At 44.0% G+C, this 22,870-nt stretch overlaps 2 protein-coding genes across 2 annotated transcripts; one reads left to right on the forward strand and one right to left on the reverse strand.

Annotated features, from left to right (window-relative positions):
• The first annotated feature begins 449 nt into the window (after window positions 1-449).
• Window positions 450-4,533, forward strand: tmem229a (transmembrane protein 229A). The gene has a single exon (XM_063217906.1). It carries the CDS (start codon window positions 565-567, stop codon window positions 1,678-1,680), a length of 1,116 nt encoding a protein of 371 aa, XP_063073976.1. The 5' UTR covers window positions 450-564; the 3' UTR covers window positions 1,681-4,533.
• Window positions 4,534-11,991: 7,458 nt separating this feature from the next.
• LOC134464833 (hyaluronidase-1-like) lies at window positions 11,992-21,585 on the reverse strand. The gene is made up of 5 exons (XM_063218168.1): window positions 21,407-21,585; window positions 20,153-20,762; window positions 18,909-19,070; window positions 14,628-14,717; window positions 11,992-12,612 (listed from the first exon to the last, which is right to left on the reverse strand). Exons 1-5 carry the CDS (start codon window positions 21,583-21,585, stop codon window positions 11,992-11,994), a joined length of 1,662 nt encoding a protein of 553 aa, XP_063074238.1.
• Window positions 21,586-22,870: the final 1,285 nt, after the last annotated feature.

Raw genomic sequence — 22,870 nt, forward strand, 5'->3', positions numbered from 1 at the left:
ACTGTGTTGCTCAGGTGACAGGAATGGAGTCATCTCTCCTGTCAAATGACAGTTCATGCACTCTACGTATTGGAAAAGATACCCATCTACAGGGAATGATGGCAGCCACATCCTTTAATGTTGCATTACAAATGTGATGTTACCTTGAACATAACACCAGGCCATTTGGATATGTTATTGAAACAAGGGACATATTTTGTTTATTTTATCAATGACAACGCCAGCCTACTATTGATTCAGCATACTTGTGTCCAGACCTCACATAGGCCACTAAACGTTAGCTCTCCATGCTGCCGTATCTACAGTAGGCTACATATTTATGTTGCAGAGCCCAGACACACATTAGCGGAACGTCATCCGCAGTTTCTTCCATCCTACCAGTCGTTACGCCCCCTTCCCGTGTAGCTGAGTTCCTGGCGAAGAAATAAACGCAGAGTCAGGTGAACGGCTTCAACCGGCACAGCGAGGATCCGGGGATGGACCTGGCGTCAGAACACGCACAGAAGATGCGCGTTGAATAAAGAATACCGTGGGCATTTCCCCTCGGCTTGAGGTAGCGTGACCATGACCGCTCGGCGCAGGGACAGCCTGCGAATACGACCAGCGGACAGCGCCGGCTTGAAGTCTCCGAAGAAGCCCAGACAACGGGATCTACCCAGCACCACCACCATCAGTAGCGGCAGCATTAGTGCGGGGTGCGCTAGTGAATCGATGACTGCCTTACCACAATGGATGCGCCTGTATTTCTATGGGATGCACGGAGTAACGTTGGACATCATCCTGTCATCGATACGCAGGTTCCTGGATGCCAGCGATTTCAAGCTACTAGGCTTCTCCTCCCCTTACCTCTGCATAATGCACTCTCTCACCCATCTCGTGCTAGAAAAGGTGTACATGCAGAAAAAGTGCTTCCGAGGGCGCCCGGTTGTTTTCCATTTGATTTTCTACCCGTCTTTGTACATCGGCCTGCAAATCCTAATTGGCAACATCTTCACCACAACGGACAACATCAAAGTGGTGTCGGCGACGCAGCTTGCCATTCATTACGCCCTCGCCCTGTACTTCTCCAGCGTGTTTCATAAGGGTTTACTGCACCTGCAGTATCAATGCCCCGAGAAACGCAACCAGGCTAATAATAAAACGAAAGCGCACGAGAAGGCGAGATCTCTTCCTGGGCTACCGGGCGTTCTACGCTTCGTGTTCTTTGGCATGCATGGCTTCCTGGACGAGATTGTGTTCACCTCGGTCTTCAACCTCTTCGAGAAGTCTGACCGCTCCCTGAGCGGCCACACGTCCCTTTGGTCCTTCCTAATGTACGGCAGTTGCAGCTTCGTGGTGGAGAAGCTGTACATGCATCTGCACTTCGCGAGGGGATGGAGCACGTGGATGCGGCTGCCCATCTATATAGTTTTCATATACACCTGGGAGTTCTCGTGGGGTCTTGCGCTGCGCCAATATGACGCTTGCTCGTGGGACTACTCCCACTACCCGCTGAATTACATGGGTCTGGTGACCTTGCTCTATCTGCCCGGCTGGGTCTGCCTGAGTTTGTATCAGGATGTCCTGTCCAACGTGCTATTGCGTGTTGTGTGTACCAAAGAGGAGACCTTACTGGCAACGGGTGTCAATGGGCGTCCGTCGTCATCCAGGAAAGCTGTATTTAAACGATGTGTTGAGTAGGCTGTTGTGATTAAACAACAGCAGTAATAACTTTTTTGAGGGGTAACTATCCATGCCACCCACCAGTGGTGTAGGATACACGCATCACACTATTGTATTTCCTCTGAGAAAATGGACGTAGCTGTTTTCAGCAGCTTTACTGTAGCCTATCTGAAGTCCTTACCCCATGTACTTGAGAGAAAGGTGAACTACACTCTGTATGTAAATGTAGGCTAGCTTTTAACAAACACTGTTTTTGTGGGGTATGTAATGAATGAACTCAACTGTAAGAACCCATTGAATGTTAGCTACTCCCTAATTATTGTCACCAAATGGAGAATGGCCATTTTGGGGCAAAGACAGTGGATATAGGCCTACCATGTCTATAGCACTTGCATTCTGCACGAGACTTAATTGTTCACATATTGCATGACAGTCCAGTGTTAAATAGATGATGTGAATAAGGCTGGTCACCTTATAACAAGAATTTAGATTTTTTTTTCACCTATGATTTTATTGTAAACCACCAATCATTTAGGCTATGAAAGCTTTGAGTTAGAGTGCCTTCATTTACAGACATAGGCAGCTGAATTTGAGAAATGCATAGGCCTAGTATAACATGATACATTTGACTCCATTTAGTAGACTACCTTGACTGGGTGGCAAAGGTCAGCAAAAGAAAACAGAATAGTTTCCGGTTTCAGCATATCAGGAGATAGCTTGCTGTATGTTCAGCATGTTTGCATAGATAATTCCCTGCAGTGTCTCCACTGAAACTGCCATAAACGGGACAACACAATGTTATTGTGTGGGGTTTCACCTACTTACCTGTAGATTCGGATGTAAGAGTGTCTGCATTTGGTAGACTTTTGAATCATATAACACATTTATGGCTCTGGTTATAAAGTCATCATCTTGTGACTTAAGGTACGTCCGTCAGCCATTGGCACAAAACCATGGCCCTCCAAAGATAGTAGTGTCCAGTTTTGGAAGGATGAGTTTACAGTAGTTAGGCCTATATCTAGCCCTTCAGACAGGTTCTGAAGTTGACGACATGGGAACCAGGCCCTAATGAGGTATGTGCTGTCTAGACCAACTCTTAAGTGCACCAAGCAAGCTTCCTTGTCCATGCATTGGCAGCTAATTCATCAGTCATGTTAAATTATTCAAATCCAGAAGGCGCACAGGTATGCTTATTTTACAATATTACACCTCCAGGTACAAAATTGTTAGCCTGGTCCTGACCATCCCATAATACTACCATTTCATTTCGTATTTATGGTCTGGCATTTGTTTGCTCTGAAGCAATTGCAAGAAGCAGGAAGTTTGCACTCAGTTATGGTTTGAAATTATTGGGGGCGTTGCGATCAAAATCCTACTGCTCCAGGCACTCCACAGAGAAGCACGGCCAGACTCGTAGTGGAGCCAATTCTTTGGCAGAAGTACGTAGGATGGCTCGCGAGGCTACAAAATTGTGCCTTTATGTTTTTTGTAGACCAGTGCTTAATTTGTCAAGTGGGAGGTCCTGGAGCGCAGAGGATGGGTGGCTCCCCCAGGAGGGGGGATCTGTGATGTCTTTCCCTAAGGTTCCATCCAAGGTTCCAGAGCTCTCGTCTGAGGTTCCGGAGCTAGCTCCCCCTTGCTCCCCCTCAAATTAAGCACTGTTGTAGACATATATAAAAGGTACCATGTCGTATGTTAGAGGGTATACTGTATATGAATTAAGAAGGATGTGGTGTATTTTTGAAAAGTATATCATATGACTGCAAATTCTGCAGGGTACTGCCCGAGCAACAAGTAGTAGCTGTTGTACCCCCACTTAACTACAGAAATGAGACACCAGCCTTATTAGACAGGTTACACAAACTGTTGCAACATAATATCTTTCAGTGACCAGTGAGTGTTGAAAGGATTCCCAGGCACTCTTACCTTGTCATGTCTGCCATTTACCCTTAACTCTAGTTAATAATCAAACACAAAAGGGAAGCATTTAGCAAAATATAACGACTGATACTACTGCCTACAGACACCAAACCCCCTCTATAGTTGACACACAGAGGGGGAGATGAATGGATTCTTATTTGTTTGTTTTCCTTGTTTAAAAAAAACCCTTGCACTGTGAACTGTGTACTAGTGATCAACAGGAGTAGTTCAACTCCTTATGAAAAACACACCTTTGAAATATTTCAATAACAATGACTCCTGTTTGCTTGGTGTTTTTTTAAATACTTGTTTTGTTCAAATATAGCCTATTCCTAGATGTCCTGCATGTCGGTATGTTTTGTATTTTCCACATGCGTACAGTACGTACATCTCGAAAGTATGCCGTTGACTTGTTGAATGGAAGCTCGTGCAGTATGCATTACCTGTGTACATTTCTCATTAACGGTAATCTATATTACATGAAGCTGTTCACTGTGATGCTACGAGAGAAGTGCAATGAAGTATGTTGATGGTGGGGAGCAGGACCGTCGACCGGGGGGGACAAACAGGGTCAGTTGTCCTGGACCCATGGAGACTGGGGTGGGCACACAATTTGGTCCCCATTACATTGTATGCATTGAGAGAATAGCCCTTTCATATAATTTTTTCCCAGGCCCACTCAAAGCGGCTAGCGGCCCTGCTGGGGTGTCAAGCTGGTATGAAAGGACGCCCAAAGCCCCCCTGCAATGATGGCATGTCATTTATTTTGCATGTACAGTAACGGGACTAACTAGCATGACAGCTATTATAGCGTTGCCTTCCCATGGTGATACACTTGGATTTTAACCATAGATGATTTGAAATGATTGATACACTGAACGTGAACTGTCATGGAAATAACTGAGGTGAATTAAAAAATAATAATGATCACATCATGCCAGTGTGGTGAATGCATGCTGTCATAAAACTGAACTCCCCCTTTAAAAAGTTTGATAATGATGTTGCACACAAATGAGATCCTTTGAGAAAAGCACAATAGGGCAATTGATAGGGCGATTGTGTTGTGAGTAGTAATAATGAGTCTTCTTAATTCACCTTTTTATTCTTCCACCTTGTCCATGTTTTTGTTTGCACAGATTTCGAGCCCATCGAGCTGAATTTATTGCATCATGTGATGTGCTAAAAGCATGTTGCTTTAGTAGTGACTGGTGGGAGTCAGGACGTCTCCCTGAAGGAAATTCTCCTGCTTAATGGCGCTTAGTGTGTTTCGTATGAGCCAATTCAAGTGTCCCAATACTCACACATTGTGTGTGTGCGTGTGTGTGTGTGTCTGTGTGAGTGCGCCTGTGCATGTTTGAGCCTGAGTGTGTATGTGTATTTGTGTGTGTGTGAGTGTGAGTGTGTTTAGCAAGCGCCATAAAAGTATCCCTTAAGTGCTGCTCTCCATGTCTATCAGTGACAGGTCGCCTAGGAGACGAGTCCAGGAGTTGCTCCATCACACCCTAATGGGAAAGGAGAGTGTGTCTGGGAGGCCACTACGGGGACCCATTTGTTTTCATATTAGAACACCGGGAACAAATAAAGAATCTTGTCATGTTCCATGAGAACAGCAGGACTATTCCTGTTAACACATATTGAACTATGAATCTATTATAGTCATACATTTATTTTCACAATACTATATTTTGTTTTCATTTTAGAATGCAGGGAGAACCAAAAAGAATGCCGTCATCATTGTTATGGTCCATTCTGGAGCAACATTACCCCGTCGACCTCGGGCCCTCATTTTCACAGTATTTTGATATTTTGTGGATCTATTTATAATGCACTGTATGATATCAGTTCCTCTTTTTTGTTATGTGAATATCCAGGGGGGGAAATCTCCACTTTGAAAGCCATTAAAAAACATTGTATAGTCTTACATTGTGTAAAACACTGTGCATGAGTAAAAGAAGCCTAAATGGAAAAATATCCATTCACTAAAAAATACAGATAGGTGTTGACAAAAGATTTTTTTGCAAAGTGCAAGTACCACTGCAACAGATGGCACTGCGAAGACTGATCTGTAATGACTTTGTAATAACCCACATATTGTTCATGGCTCTTCAAAATAATAATCATTGAACAGTGTCTCACAGCCCTATAATGCACGCTGTTCCACCAGTGGAACATTGTAAAAGACTTTGAAAAGTTAACTACCATAGTACTACACTGTTGGGAAAGTTACTCAAAAACTGTAATGCACTACATGTTACTGTCATTTAAAAGTAATGCCTTACATTACAACATTACTTTTTTTTTAATTAAGGCATTACACTACTTTTGCATTACTTTTACAAAGCGGATTCCAAAAAAGTTGGGACACTTGGTATTGTGTGAATAAAATCAAAATGCTGACATTTTCAAAACATTCAATCCATGCATAAGATGCACAATGGCACAAGGTCAACATAGGAACAGGTAAAATGAGGCAAAAGCATTTTTTGAGGGAAATATGTGGTCATTTAAAATTCAACCCATGCAACAAATCTCAAAAAAGTTGGGACAGGGCCAAAAAATGTTGTAGTAGTTGGATAAATCTAAAAATAACACAAGGAGGAATATTTTGAAAGGAACTATATTGACTGCCAACATGAATGCACAAATAAAATACCATCACAGAGAGGCTGTGGCACTCAGTAGCGAAGATTTTGAGGGATTAATTACTGATCTATTACACAGAAAGATTGAATTATCAAAATTGCAGGCATATAAGGCCTATTTCTGTAATGTAGAGTTCTTTAAAATCATTGCACAAGTTATGAGATCATGACATACCCATCGTCAATAAGCAAACTATGACACTCCAACAATGACAGCTGTTGAAAAAATGACCATAAACACAACACTTGATTAAGGCACATGATGCAGACATTAATCAGTGTTGCAAGTGGCAAAGCTCATTCTAGATGGACCTAGGAGACATGTGAAACTGTCCTCTGATTACAGAATGGAAAATATTTCATTCTTTTCTAAAATCATGGAGTCATGCACCCTCCAGGTTATGACGAAAATGAATACTTCAGCTTGATTTAAGTGGTCAGTCTGAAAGACAACATATATGATGGTAAAGGGGTGCAGAGATGCCTTGGTTATGGTCTTCTTACTCATGTAGAGCATCAAAATGAGGGCTGAATGATATATTCAGACTTTAAACAGCATACATAGCTACCAAGGCATTATATTTGGGAGCACAGCCTTTAGATATTGCCCTATAATGATGGCAAATTTCGATCTCTACTATGTTCCCAGAGTGTGGTTCCATCATAAGAGTAAACAGGTGACAAAATTGTTTTCTTGCAGTCAGGATATGCCACATATTAAGCATAACAAGAAGGTAAACACGTCGAAGAACACACCTATCAGTTGAGCTGCTGGAATAAGGTCTCGCATATCAAAATATCTATTTTTTAAATAAAATCATGCCATCAGTCAAAGTATTTAAATGTTAAGTCTCCTCCCTTGTGTTGTGTTTAGTCTTATCCAACATGAAAAGCATTTTATTGGCCCTGTCCCAACTTTTTTGGAATTTGTTGCAAGGGTGAATTTTTAAATGATCACATAATTACCCCAAATCAATCATTCTGCTTGCCTTTAACAACTGATATGTTGTCTATACACAATACTCTACCTTATTAACATACTGAATGTTTTGAAAATGGCAGCATTTTGATTTTATTCACAAAATACCAAGTGTCCCAACTTTTTTGGAATCCGCTTTGTAGTTACTTTAGCCAAAATGACTGGAAATAAGGATTTGGCAATCTACAGTGCAAATATATGAGGTGGCATGACTTTCACCTGCCATCCACAAGTCGTTTTGGAAGCCTGCAGACTGAAAACCAACATTTTCAGGAATTGCGTCTTACCCACATACAATAAGGCCTAAGAAAAAAAAAGTTTGGTTACGGTTGGTTGTCAGGTTTGGTTATCGTCCGGTCGGATTTTTTTTTTTATTTCCAATTTTTTTTTTTATGTCCGACCCCCCAACCCACCACATGCGCCAGATTTTGTCAAACGTTGTTGAACACTGCCAAAGACGATAGCAGAGTTGAGGCTTGATAAGTAGGCCTACAGCTGAAGCTACAATGAAATATAATAAGAATTAATGAGCCAAGAGGCCTATAATATTTTATTTCAAATTGATTTATTTCAATTTTAGTGATGTTTAGTTGAGCATAAGTGAGGGGGGTGCAACGTACTCATTCCCCCCGTCGGATAGCCTACCCTGCCGTGTCCCTGTCTCGTGGGAATGGGATGCATCCCCTCCTTTCCTGACTAATTTGGTGGTGCTATGGCACCTCTTCAAATCGTCAAATTGTTTGTAGGCTACTGTTTTTCGAAGTGGAAAGCGGTTTGGGTTTCAAGTACAGTGTGCATTTAACTTTATGTTCTTGGCGTCCTTATTTTCAATGGAGTCAAAGTAGTGGGCATATACCCATCTTGAAAACGAGCAAGCTGGATCTTCTGGATCGGTCATCCTTTGTCAGCCTGCCATTTCGAGAGACGAAGCGTGAAAGAGGAATGTTCTGCGTGGAACTTTAAAATCTCTGCGCGGACGTAGGCTATCGATAGGCAATAGCTGATCACGCGGTGATCCGCGAACATTGTATAAAGAAAACAAAATACCCACACAAAATTTAGGTGAAAAAAAATGCGTTGTAATGTGCAAGTTACTTGTATTGTAACGAGGACATATTACCGTTTTTTCCCCCTGTAATCAGTTACATTACTGCGTTACTCAAAAAGGTAATGCATTACAGTAATTAGTTACTTTTGTAACGAGTTACTCCCAACACTGATAGTACTACACTACTATAACATAACACAAGGCCTTTAGTAATGCAGTACAACTTGGTCATTGTCATTCTGGTAACAGCCAATTTGTAATGATGTCTTAATGTGTTAATGACGCTTTACAGAGTTATGGGAAGAAAAAGAAGAATAGTAAATTTCAACACTTTCAGTCTCTCTGTTGCTTCTTTGGCAAATCCTTAACAGCCCTATGCAGTAATGCATGCAGTGGTAAGTCAACACTAAGAGAGTAGATGTAACACATTCTAGATCAGTGGCTCTCAACCTGTTTTCACGAGCCTCCCAACGCCCCCTTAAAGGAACAGACCACCCTTTTTTGATTTTCACATATTTACAGTATTTTCCAGCATTATTCATGAATGTGCATATCATTTTCTTCTCAGTGTTTTCAGTACTTAGATTTATTGGATCAGAATTATTAGCATAGCTTAGCATAATCACTGGAAGTAACTGGTATCTTTAGCATCAAGCCAAAAGTCATCACTGGACAGAATTAAATTGCAATTTTACACTGTGGTGAATTTTATATTAATTTTAAAATGGTTTATAAGTGCATTTGATGATGTTTTATTTTGTACCATAGACTTGCATTACTATGCCTAATTTGGCTACACTGTTAAACGGGGCAATGCAAATATATAGACAAAAATGATATGCACATTCATGAATAATGCTTGGTAATACTGCAAATATGTGAAAATCAAAAAAGAGTGGTCTGTTCCTTTAACCCGATCATAACACTGACAACGCCCCCCTTACCGGGCGAATACACCGCGACAAGATTCAAGCGGCAGAGAATCGCTGCTGTGCCGCAAGAAGTGACTAGAGGATGTGTGTTAAAAGCAGAATGCAAACATTCCAACATTCCCATTGGCTGTGGCAGCTGTGGCAGAACCGCATCATAGCTAATTTGCATAAAATATTGGCAGGAGTTCAACTACAAACTGTCTATCGAGTCGCAAATCGCTTAGTCAACCGAATCGCATTTGTCTCTTCTGTCGTCTATGACGTCCGTTGCAGGAATCACTCATGTTGCGCTTGGTCTATTCGTGCCTTTGGTATTAAAAAAATAAAAATAGTCTAATGTCCCCTGATGGCAGCTAAGCACCGCCCCCCCTCAGCTGTATCCTTCTCAACGCCCCCTAAGGATCCCCAATGCCCCCTGGGGGGCTGTAGAACCCCTGTTGAGAAACACTATTCTAGAGTGTATTTGGTCCCAGAGTACTCTTTAGGTGTTGAATTAACACTGCATTTTTACTGTACTGTCAAGGAAACTCCAACGGTGCTTTGCACAATCGTTCCGATCTGAAAGACAGCATGGATTCTGTCCCTCAGCGAGGGTGCCAGATATTGGGCTCCAATCAAAGAGCGGGTAGGGGTGGAAAGGCGATGACTGCAGTTTGTTTGAATAGATACAACTGACACAAAATGGCTATGGGCTATGAATGCCAACGCACGCTTCGTAATGCCCTATAAATGGCCATGGGCAAGCATACACCACACCTTTCCTTCGCGAAATTGCATAGGTGGTCTCCAGACTATCTCACCTGTGACAGAATACACACCGAGATATTCGCGTTCGCTTAACATGTCCTGGAGCATCGCGAGTCCGAGAGGTTTACGGGCTGCCTTGTACACTGCACAGTGAGCGTCCATGTTCTATCCGCGGCCAGCAGCCATTCATTTTCAATGGAGCACGCTCATTGAACGCGGACGTCTGTGCAGGAAAATAGACCTGAGTTCTATTTTCAAGGAGCATCGCGGACATGTCCGGTCGGGCCAGACATGCTCCGCACTTACACCGTGCTTACACCGCGCTCTTGTGTGCAAGGCATGGTATGTTTACATGTATTCTAACCGTTTCTGACTTATACCGGACATTAAGTGGACGTCCGCGCTTGCGGTGTGTATGCACCGTGAGATCGTCTGGTGTTAGCCAGGAAAACGAGAAGAGGAGGCCTAAGAGAGTGGATCGCTAAAGAATGGCAACAATTCCAAGGTTGGTTTAAGGATGTTATGCTGCACTACATAAGAAGGATAATGGCTCAAATAGTATTTGCCATCAATAATCTGCTTTAGTGCTTAGCGCCGAGAGCTTTGGGTCTCTCCCCTGAAGCCTGAAGACCTCCCCTCATGTTTTGGTGGGGACGACAGGGGGGGGGGTGAAAACCATGATCCCATATGGTCACTTTGAGGGCGACAGGCATGGCCTGTTGTACAGTATGCTCTGTGTGTGTGTGTTTGTGTGTGTGTGTGTGTGTGTGTGTGTGTGTGTGTGTGTGTGTGTGTGTGTGTGTGTGTGTGTGTGTGTGTGTGTGTGTGTGTGTGTTTGGGATTATTTATTCAATCTGATTCCTAATGACTATTTACTTGTAATGTGTGAGTCAAAACAGCCTTGTGTGATTATTACACACTGTGTGTGTGTGTGTGTGTGCACTCGCACGCGTGTGTGTGCGTGTGTGTGTGTGCGCGCGCACGCGCGCTTATGTGCCTGGCTGTGTAGCCTCATCTTCAACTATATCCATTAATAAGCCATTCACCTCATAAGAGGCCCTTACACAGTCAGTGTGAATCAAATTGAATTAAAGTTGAAGAGCTGAACTCCCCCCTCAAGGCATTCCATCTTCCCAGTGCATGTGGTGTGAAACAAGCTTAAGTAATCCTCCAGAGGCGCCTCACAGTTTAAATACACATTAGCATCTGGTGTGAACACACTGAGACATTGTCAAGTAGGGCAACACACATGCCTGTTTCTGACCAGAGTATTTGCTCACCCAAATAAAGTTTAATGCGGCTGCAAATGATTTCTGGTGCATAAGTAAGGCCAAAAAACAAAGGCAATGCAAAATGGAGCATGCAAACTGGCATACACACTGGCACACGCGACATGACTGCACACACTTTTTCGAAGACTTTTCCATGTACACACGCACCCACACACACATACATATGCGCACGAAAAAACACCCATACACGCAAACTCTCACATACAAATGTGTGTACACTCACACACGCAAAGAGAGAGAGAGAGAGAGAGAGAGAGAGAGAGAGAGAGAGAGAGAGAGAGAGAGAGAGAGAGAGAGAGAGAAACACACTTACCCACACTCTAAGCCATATTCCACATATTTACATAGTAAAATGACATTCAAAGCATTACCAACACAATTATTTGATAGACTGATACAGCATTTGTCTCAATACATGCTTTCAAATGCAAGTCTTCACACTTCCATTGTTTATAAATATTGATATGTCTGCTCTTATTCTCCACAAAAATACTCTCAACAAAATTGCTATTGCTGTCCCTTCATTTAAAAAGACAAGCGTTGCCCACTATGGTGCAATTTTGCAGCATTTCAATAAATAAATACTTCACAGCACTTCAGGTCATCTCTGTGATTGATAGCAGATAGTTTACACTATCATGTCAGTTTAGACACACTAATGTTTAGTGTTAATTCAAACTCCAGGGAGTATGATCAACACTATGAGTGCAACTCTTTAGGTATTGAATTAACACTGCAATATGCACTGTGCTGTAAACGAGAGAATATGTCATACATAGATGTCGTAGATGTCAGATGCCGTAGTGCTGAAAGAGGAAAGATCCTCAGTCTGTGACTGGGGGGACAGAGTGTCTGTTGTCCATTGTGTGGATTCGACAGTGTAGACTTCACTTAGGGGGTCATCCGAGGTTGGACTCGGGGTCAGGCTTGTGACATGGCTTACGGAGGTGCTTGGAATGCTGGTGATTGTATCAGTAGTTGTAGCAAAAGTAGTAGCAGCTGTGGTAGTAGTAGTCATTGTAGTAGTACTAGTCGTAATAGTAGTAGTAGAAGTAGTTCTTTTATGAGTGGGTCTCGATGTCGGCCTTGGGATTTTAGTGTCACAGTTCATCCCTGCGTAGCACTGACATGTGAACCCTTTTGCAAACTCCATCAGGTCCTGGAGGCTGGGCTGCCCGTCGACTGTGAACTCCGCCGTGACCTCCGACCTCTTGATGGTGAAGCTGTCAGCGCTAAGGTGCAGGTACGTGTCGGAGTTGAAGTTCCTCCTTACGCAGCGCCCCTTCCCCTTGCACAGGAAGTCAGCGCACAGCTTGGCAGCGACTGTTACGTTCACCACATAGGGGTTGATAGTGTCATCTAGATATGCAGATAAGGCCTCACAGGAAGCCTGACGAGAGTGACAAGGGACAAGAAACAGAAGATGAGAGAGAGAAAGAGAGAGAGAGAGAGAGAGAGAGAGAGAGAGAGAGAGAGAGAGAGAGAGAGAGAATTACATCTTTAATTGTGATGAAAGAGGAGAAATATGTCATATATAAAAACAGAGAAAGGAAAAATATGGTCCCTAAGAAGGATAGACCACCAAGAGAAGACAACAGAAAAAATGGGGAAAAAGAGAAATGAAAGCATTAAAGAAAAGGTTCAAGGGAGTGTGAGAAAATGAAAAAAAAAATATGAAAGAAAGGCACAAGAAAGATGGTTATTGGAAAGGATATGCTACCAAAGAGAAGAAAGCAGAGAGAAAGAGAAAGATGATTGGGAACAATTACAGAATGAAAGAGAGCGATGCCGAAAAGAGAGATGGTCACCTGGAACGATAGGCCAACACAAGAGAGCAGAGAGAAGAAAGGCAGAGACAGACACGAAAGGGAGAATGACTGAAAAGAGTGACGAGGGACAATGCAGAGGAACAGGGAGGGGAGGAGAGCTAGCGAGCAAGAGAATGAAAGAGGTGAGGGGAGAATGACAGAAAGAAGTGAAAAGGGCGCACAGAGAAAGAGAGACAGATATGGTAAGTGGGAAGGATGGGCCATCAGCATTCATCAAGGACTTCATTCATAGCCAACTAGGTCATGGGCGCATGGTGCACTGGTAGAATTCTGTCATATTTACAGCGCTCCAATGCACAGTCTTTCAGCTTGCTTTGTGTGACATCTTTCTCTCTTTTTCTCTTTCTCTCAGTACTCTTCATCTCTTTTCACTTTCTCTCTCTGTACTCTACCTCTTTTCCCTCTCTTTTTTTCACGTCTTTATATTGCATATTTCTCTGTCCCATGCTTGCTCTCTCTCTCTCTCTCTCTTTCTCTCTCTCTCTCTCTCTCTCTCTCTCTCTCTCTCTCTCTCTCTCTCTCTCTCTCTCTCTCTCTCTCTCTCTCTCTCCCCTCTGCACACTAGCCTATCCATGCTCGCGATGACAACAGGCACAGAGATAAGATAGAACTGGGTCATTGTCCAGTCACGACAACCCGCTGCCTCTCTCTTGTCGCCAAGGTAATGGATCACCAGTGAGCAGCGCATCTCAATCAGCGGGAGAGGGGAGAGGCTAGCATGCCCTGCGGTGAGCGCTCTTGAGTTTCAGTGAGAAGGCCAGGATGACAGAAGGAGAGGAGGAGGAGGAGACAGAAAGAGAAGAAGAGGGGAGGAGAGAAGGGTAGAGTGGCAAAATGAGAGAATGATACATGGAGGGAGAGAAAAACAAAGCAGGATTGAAGAAGAAAATGAGAGATGAGGAGAGCAGAAGACATACAGAGAGATGGAGATGAGAGTAGAGGAGAGTGGACAAGAGGAGTGGATGGCAGGAGGACGAATGGTGGATGAAAAGTAGAGCATGACAGAAAGAGAGAAGGAGGGAAGAAGAGAACGATGTGGGGAGGAGGAGAGATCCAACTTGGAGGATAAGAGAGGAGGAGAGAATGACTGACAGAGATGCTTATGGCCCATTCTTTTGAAACTCGGTTGTCGGTAGACCCGATGTTGTACATGTTTTCTATTGCAACAGTTGGGGACGATACAATTGTCTGAAAAAAAAAAACACTAATGTTAAACGAACTCGGAGTACACCGAACTGCTCTGAGTTTGTGTTTCGGAACCCTGATCTGAATACCCGTTCCATTGCACATTCCAGAGGCGGAGGTCAGGGTTTCCAACTCCTGAGTTTCAGAAGAATGAGATATTACAGAAGGCAAGAATGAGCAAATGAGAGGAGAACAAGAGAGGAGGGGGAGGAAAGAAAGAAGATAGGTTGAGAAGAGAGAAGTGGATGATGACAGAAAGAGAGAAGGGGCGAAGAACAGAATGATAGAATGGAAAAGGGGAGGAAATAGGTGAAATAGTAGATGACGACAGAAAGAGAAAAGGACTGCAGAAGAGAATGATAGAGGAGAGGATAGCAGGTGAGAGCTCAACCTTGTCATCGTAGTCGCCACTGGAGCCCCACAGTACAGCACCGGAGGCCCCCATGGCAGCACTCTCTCCAATGGTGTGGATCAGGTCCCTCTAGGAGACACACACACACATGCACACAATACACATGCAAGCACACACATAGACATACGCACATGCACGCACACACATAGGCATACGCACATACACGCACACACACACACATAGACATACTCACATATGCACACACGCACACGCACACACACACACACACACACACAAACACACACACACGCACGTCACACATGCATGCAAACACACTCACTTAGATAGGCCTATATCAACACATACAGTGTAACACAGTGTATACACACACACACACACACACACACACACACACACACACACACACACACACACACACACACACACACACACACACACACACACACACACACACACACACACACAATTACACGTACACCTAAAATAGGGCAGAGGAGCAGAAGCTGAACGAAACAGAAACAGGAAAGGAGTCAGTTAGTTAGTCAGTTAGAAACCGAACGCCACCTTGCATTGTATTGTATTTCGGGCCTCCGCGACAAATGCGGCTCTGCTGTAACCCCAGACCGGACGATGAACCTTCCTGCTCCACTGGAGGTACTTTGACCCATGACCCCAGTGTCGGTCTCGGTCTCGCGGTAAACAGATCCTGGGGAGGCAGGGCGCATCGCGAGGGGAAAAGTGTGCCACCTGCTTCGTCATGGATACGGGCAGCTGCTGATGTAGAACACTTTCGTCTGACAGCTTGCGGTTAGCTGTGCTGTGCTGTGTGGCTAGCTAACTCGGTCATGCTACTCAGGAAGTGTGTGGGGAGGGAGGGAAGGAGGGGTGTGTGTGTGTGTGTGTGTGTGTGTGTGTGTGTGTGTGTGTGTGTGTGTGTGTGTGTGTGTGTGTGTGTGTGTGTGTGTGTGTGTGTGTGTGTGTGTGTGTGTGTGTGTGTGTGTGTGTGTGTGTGTTTGTTTGTGTGTGTGTCTGTCTGTCTGTCTGTCTGTATGTGTCTGTGTTTGTGTTTGTGTGAGAGAGAGAGAGAGTGTGTGTGTTTGCAAGGGTGTACGTTTGACTCCCATTCAGTGACCCCTTTGTTAGTGGTTTGCATGTAAGATTAGTGCATGGTTTTCGGTGTACCTATAACAGTTGGTAACACTTTATAATAAGGGATGCAGGAAAAGCATTATAAAGACTTATTAACTATAATTAACTCATGACGAACAAAACATTAGCAAATGTTTGTAAAAGAGTGGGAAATGTTATGTTAATATTTTATACTTATCAAACATTTAAAAATTGTTTGTAAATGACTAAAAATAGGCTGTTAAAATGTTTGTAAAATCTTGAACTTAATATTTGTAGATATTTTGTTAGTAATGTTTTGTTCATCATTGATGAACTGTTACCAACAGTTTAAACCTTATATCTATGCAAATCAGCGTTTCTCAACGTAGACTCACTCTACAGCCCCACACGGGGTGTTAGAGAGCCCTTGGAGGTGTTGAGAAGGAGACAGCTGAGAGATCATGTTGGGGGGGGGGTGGGGTTGTTGGCAGGCTTATGATGAGGTACAGGGGGGCGTTTGTTCAAAAAATGTTGAGAACCACTGATGTTAATGTATGGCCACGAAAGTGCAATGTTCCCTAACATGCTTCAATTGTGTTTCATTACCACAACAATCCACTGGAATGACATGCATCACAAAAGAGCATAACAAAATAGCATAAAAGTTTATATTATACAGTTTTTTAGAATGATGAGAGGGCCCACCCCCAAACAGTTCATATGGCCATATAGTCTCTATATATACACATACAAAACCAACAAAGGAAGCCGACAGGGGGCGTGGGGTTTGGTGGAGGGAAATTGTCCCAGGCCCAGGGAGAGATGGGGCCCAGAATCAGGTCCTCATTCCATTGAATTCATTTGGTGGGGGGCCCTTTCAGATGACTTTGTCCTGGGCCCAGTCAAAGCTGTCAGATGCCCTCACTGGTGCAACATATACCTATACCTGTAGATGCATCGCACCAGGCTCAGAGTCAGCAGTGTCTTGGTCTGGTCCAAAAACACTGAGTGTATACTGCCGTGCAATACTAGAACGCAGTAACTCAAAATGGTCGAAAAAAAATGTATATCGGAAATCGGTTCTAAACTACCTCATTTGTCTTGTGTCCAAAAATGGTGGTCCAACACCGTCCCGTTTTGGAGAAAACTCATTTTGAAAGTGCAAAAATGACCCAAAAAAGGTTAAACAAAAACGCAGTAAGTCGGCGAGTTACTGCTGCACGTTCCAATGGGACTGGTTTGGGAGTAGACAGTAATACAAGCTAAGAACGCAGTAACTCCTGCAGTAACTCCATTTTGTGGCAGTAATACCAGCTAAGAACGCAGTAACTCTGTTTTTTGTGGCAAAAAGACACATAAATGTTGTTTTTTTGGGGGGTTTTTTGTGTGCATTAAATTTCTATCCTAAACAAGCATTACCAGGAAGTGTCACCACCAATTTACCGACAACACAGTTGTCGCGCCATATGGAAAACTTTGAAGCCTTTTTTCTCAGTTTGCCGTTTTCAGAGTTACTGCGTTCTAAGATTGTAGGGCAGTATACACCTTGGAAATTACATTTAGAAACTAGATATGCACTCAGAGAGTGCAAACCTCAGCCAAGGAAAGTGTTTGATAGAATATTTAACTATGTTTTACACTATGTGTTTCTGGCTTGTTTTTGTGGAGTTGGAAACTGGATGTCAAAATTAACCCCTATCCCGCAATGGTGAACTTTTTGAATTGTCTTGAGGACAAACAGACAGACAGACAAACAAACCAACATGACCGAAAACATAAGCGCTGAGGTAATTAGTTGGCCTAAATAGATATAGAATTACAGTATATGAGGAGTTCTTTTCCAAATTACACATGCCTTTTAAAATCTAATTTTGCGACAACATCGGGGAAATTAGAACTGGGTTAGGCTAATGTTAACTGATATTTCCATACTAAATCCAATGATCAAAAGAGTGATTTTACTGATTAAAGGTGGATATATGATGTGTTTTGAATACTATTTATTTAATAGTTTGTCCTTCTTTGTCTTAGTCCAATTCATCACTTAATTGTTTTGCTTTGACATCAGATATTGGCAGGGACTCAACTATCATGTTGATATGATTTTCCATTTATTTTTCAGTGGACCTCACTTCGCTCATCACTAAGTGTTTGCCTGAAGTGTATATTAACTCAAAATCATACCTCTGCAGTTTCATGGTGAGTCGCTGGATCCGGCGACATCTCTTTGAGATTCTTTTTGATGATACCAGAGGGCGATGACACCAGAGGGCGATGATCTGTTTCGACAGTGAACGTGGGAGGCCCGTAGCAGTGGAATATTTCCATGGGCCAATCCCAAGCACTCTTTTCTCTATTTGAGCATATTTAGTTTCAGTTTTGGTCATTGCTTGTGAAGGGTAGGTATAGTAACTGTCTTCCAGCTATCACAGCTCCCAGGCCATCTTTTGACGGATCTGTTGAAATCTTTTGTCTCTTTCCTGGATCGTAATACGCAAGCTCAGGAGACTTGATTAGAGTTGCCTTGAGAACATTCCATTCTCACTCATTTCCTGTTGTCCACTTGAACTCTGTGGAGTCATGCAGTAATTCCCTCAGTGCTGATGTTTTCACGGATAAGTTGGGTATAAACTTGTCAATAAAGTTGATCATCCCCATCACTGTGAGTACCCCTTTTTTGTCTGGGGGGCATGGCATGCTCATGCAGGCAGAAGGAGATAGCTGGAAGCCAATGACCAAAACTGAAACTAAATATGCTCAAATAGAGAAAGAGTGCTTGGGATTGGCCTATTGACTAGAAATATTCCACTGCTACGGGCCTCCCACGTTCACTGTCAAAACAGATCATCGCCCTCTGGTGTCAATCATCAAAAAGAATCTCAACTGCAGAGGTATGATTTTGAGTTAATATACACTAAAGACAAACACTGTATAACCAAAATGTAGGATAGTAATATAATAACCCAGCAATGAAGTACATTCAAAATAATGATTTGGTTAGAAATGAGCCCAGATTTGGGCTAAATGTTTTACTCAACCTGTTGGGTTGAAATGCATAGCCCAATGCATTGTATAAAAGCAACCCAATGTGTGGTTGGTCCAATAGTTACTCAGCACTGTAGTAAGAACTGGGTTATTTTCAACCCATCCTTTTTTTTAGGGTGTAATACGGTTTAATTTTTTCCTTACCAGGCTAAGCAGTGTCTTGGTCCGATCCACAAACACCAGCCGTGCGTACGCATATATGGGTACTGTATGTCTCCTTCTCCTAGGCAGTGCCGCCACCCGCAGTGCCTCATGGAGCCGATGCCTTGCCATCAACGCTGCCCTGTGGCTGTCTCCTAGCAAGGCCTGCAGGTACGCACAGGAGGCCAAAGTAAAAGTAGAAGTCAAATTATGGTGTAAGTACAATACTCGCGCATGATACATGCAGTCATGGGTAAGCGGTGAGGGCTTGTAGCCTATAGCTTGCCGGTTCAACTCCCGACCCGCTAGGTAATTAACCAGTGCTCTCCCCCATCCTCCTCCATGACTGAGGTACCCTGAGCATGGTACCATCCCGCCGCACTGCTCCCTTTCGGGCGCCCTTGGGGGCTGCCCCCTTGCCAGAGTGAGGCATACATGCAATTTTGTTGTGTGCAGTGTGCACTTCTGTGCTGTAGAGTGCAGTGTCACAATGACAATGGGAGTTGAAGTTTCCCAGTTGGGCTTTCACTTCACATAGCGGTTACACCATTGTACCTAATTGGGTGGCTAGAAGTTGATGTTAATGTTTTTGCTCATAATTTGTTAGTTATGTACAAAGTCGTTACAATATTTGTATGCATCCATTATTATAAAGTGTTCCACAGTTTTTTTGTTAGGTGCTGGCCAGTTAGATGGAGAAGCCTATTGTTCTATCTCCAAAATATAAAGTAGACTGAGCCAATCCATATGAAGTATGACAGAGCCCTGTGTATGTACTGAATATGATTAGCCAATAATGCCCACTCCAGAACTGCCAAACAGCCCTCTTCTCAAGCTTCTCCCTCTCTGCAGGAGGGAGGTGGTGGCTCAGGTGGTAGAGAAGCCTGTTCTGCAATCAGAAGGTTGCAGGTTCAAGCCCCACTTTGCCTGACCCCATCAAAGTGTCCTTGAGCAAGATACTTAACCCCAAAATGCTCCTGGTGGAGGGGTGGTACTTTGTGTTGCAGCCACTGCAACCGGTGTGTGAATGGGTGAGGCATAGAATGTAAAGTGCTTTGAGTACTCGAAGGAGTGGAAAGGCGCTATATAAATGCAGTCCATTTACCATTAGTACTTAAATACTATAGTATTACAGACAGTGGATTCGGCAAAGAGGTGAAGTGCAACGCCACCAGTTAATACAATGTAATGACTACAAATATGTATTTACACTACATGGCCACTATGAATGATAATGATTCCTTCACCTGAAGGTAGATGGAGGGATACAGGGCCGTGCTGGCCTCCCACAGCCACATGAGCTGGTTGTTCTGCCTCCGCACCTCCCGGGGGCACTCGCCCGTGTACCGCCACTCGTCCCAGCCGTAGTTGTAGCAGTTGGGGAAGAGGTAGAACCCCCACTGGTAGTTGGGCCGTAGCCTGGTGCCCAGCGACAGGGTCTCCAGCATGTAGCTCTTGGCGGCCGACTGGAAGCGCTGCTTGGCCTGCGCCATAGCCCTCCTGAGGGGCAGAGCGGGGTTCCTACGCCGGGCGTAAGTCACCGACAGCGACTGGTAGATCTGCTTGGAGCCCCAGTTGCGCTCCCACAGGGGCCGCCACTCCTCCCAGTCGATGACGGCCAGGCCCTGGCTGCTCCGGGAGGGGATGTAATGGTGGATGTCACCGTGGGCCTTGGCCAGGCTCTCACGGAGGTTGCCCCGCTGGGGGACGCCGCCGTGGAACTGGTGCTTGGTGCCCTGGTCCACGTACGGGTAGAGGCCCAGGCGGTCGATGTAGAAGAGGGAGAGGAACTGGCCGGGCACCTTGGCAGGGTTGCTCACCCCGCGGTAAGGGGAGGTGTTGAGGGTGATGTTGTATCTGTTTCGCAGAAGAAGTGCACAATAAAAAACGCAGTGCATTCAACACTTCAGCAAATGCATTCAACACTTCTCTACATTTGGTAGAGAAATATTGCACTCTCAAATATACATCTTTTTGATGAAATGTAAGATTTTCATCTTCAGACATCTTCTTTCCAGACATCTTACTATACTGTACTTAGAGTCGACATGGTGCCTTGCTATCAATGGAAATAACGGACAAAGGGGAGGCATAGAACAGCCCAACGGTGAAGCCAAAGGCCTGTTTGCTTTCATCTAGTTCAGTGATTCTCAAACTATGGTCCGGGGCCCACTGGTGGGCCCTGACAGTATTGAAAGTGGGCCTTGAAATAATTTCCTAAATATCAAAATAATGTGTGTGTTGCTGTTTACTATTTATTTCAGTTTATTGGGTTAAAAGTGGGCCCCAAACATTTGCGAACATTTCAAGTGGGCCCCAAGTTGGAAAGGTTTGAGAACCCCTGGTCTAGTGGAACCCCTTGTCAGCTGCCATATCTAACATAATGGACACCTTATCAGACTATCAGAACACAGTGTTTCTATTCACCAGGTGATAATGTGCTATAATATTACTGTAGATGTTGATTACTGTTGATTGCATTACTGTTGATGATGTTGTACCTGTTGCAGGTGAGGTTGGGGATGTTCCAGGAGACAATGAATGGCTCCCCGTCGAATATTGGAGGCTGTGTGGGTGGTCGAGGAGGTTCGAGGGTAAGGGAATCGAGGGAAGAAATCCAGACAGTGAGCAGCAGGGACACTAGGCAGGTGCTAATTGTGAGGCTTCCAGACCCACCCATTCTTTGTCCTTAATGAGTAATACAGCTAGTCAGACAGTCGTGTCACACCATCCTAACACCATCCTGTCTGAAAACAACCAAATTAGAATCCAGTCTCGATGCAATCATTTATAAACAGAACAACATTCCATTAGGTGTTGAGACAGCAGGCATAACTTTTTTGCATCATGAAAAAATCTAATCATATATCTTGGTAATAGAAAGAATTAATTATAAACAGGCCAAAGTTGCCATACCTTGATCATCAGCTGTTTGAAAAGTAGTCCATATATCACAAAATGAAATAATACTCCTTCTCAGCAATGTGGAGTGTACTGTTTGTGCAAACAAAGTTTTCCCAGCAGGTTGTCAGAAAGGGGGGTGAAAAAAGGTTGCTTGGTCATACCTTAGTCCTTGAATCACTGTCCTTGAATCAAAAAGTACAATGAAATGTTTACATCCAGATGATCGTGAGTCCCATTACAGCAGTAGAGTTCGGTATCACTTTTGGAGCCAAGGGGTGAAACAGGTGACGAATTCCTGCTTTCTGTCACAGAGATGACCATGGCTCCCCCACACAGTCCACACTGTCAGCAAAGTTCCTGGCTTCAAACATGTTACATACAAGCATTGTGACAGAGAAACCACTCAACCTCAACAACTGACAAAGCAAAAACCTCACTAAACCTGACCGTCTCTTTCGGCCCTTGAACTCACTCACGACATTGTCCTGTTTTGTTGATGGCTATCTGTATGTAACATAAAAACGAAAGAGTCCTGGAGAACTTAGACAAGTGGCATTTCTCTCTCCCCCAGCAGCGCAGAGTAATACAATGAAGTGAGGTCCATAAAAATATCATCCCATGTCCTTCCAAGCAGGAAGAGGAGTCATGGGCAGGGTGAGACCAGGCGGGACTGGGGTGGGGTGGGATGGAGGGGTAAACATGGGTACGAGGATGCACGCCCTTGTCTTATTTGTCCATGGAGAATGTCTTGTTTTGCCCATGGTGTGCCAAGTTTGTCTTGGAGCAGGAGAGGAAGGGCCACCTGGGTGTTATGTTGTGCACTGGTTTAACCTCAGCTATGCAACATGGGGTTGGGCTGGCTGGCTACATGTCTCTGTCTTTGTCTCGATACCACACAGGACTGCATACAAGCTCTCTCTCTCTCTTACTCTACCTCTCCTGGGTTACACATACACACACACACACACACACACACACACACACACACACACACACGCACGCACACACGCACACACACACACACACACACACGCACGCACACACACACGCACGCACACGCA

The sequence above is a fragment of the Engraulis encrasicolus genome, chromosome 15 (assembly GCF_034702125.1).
Source record: "Engraulis encrasicolus isolate BLACKSEA-1 chromosome 15, IST_EnEncr_1.0, whole genome shotgun sequence".
NCBI classification, from domain to species: domain Eukaryota; kingdom Metazoa; phylum Chordata; class Actinopteri; order Clupeiformes; family Engraulidae; genus Engraulis; species Engraulis encrasicolus.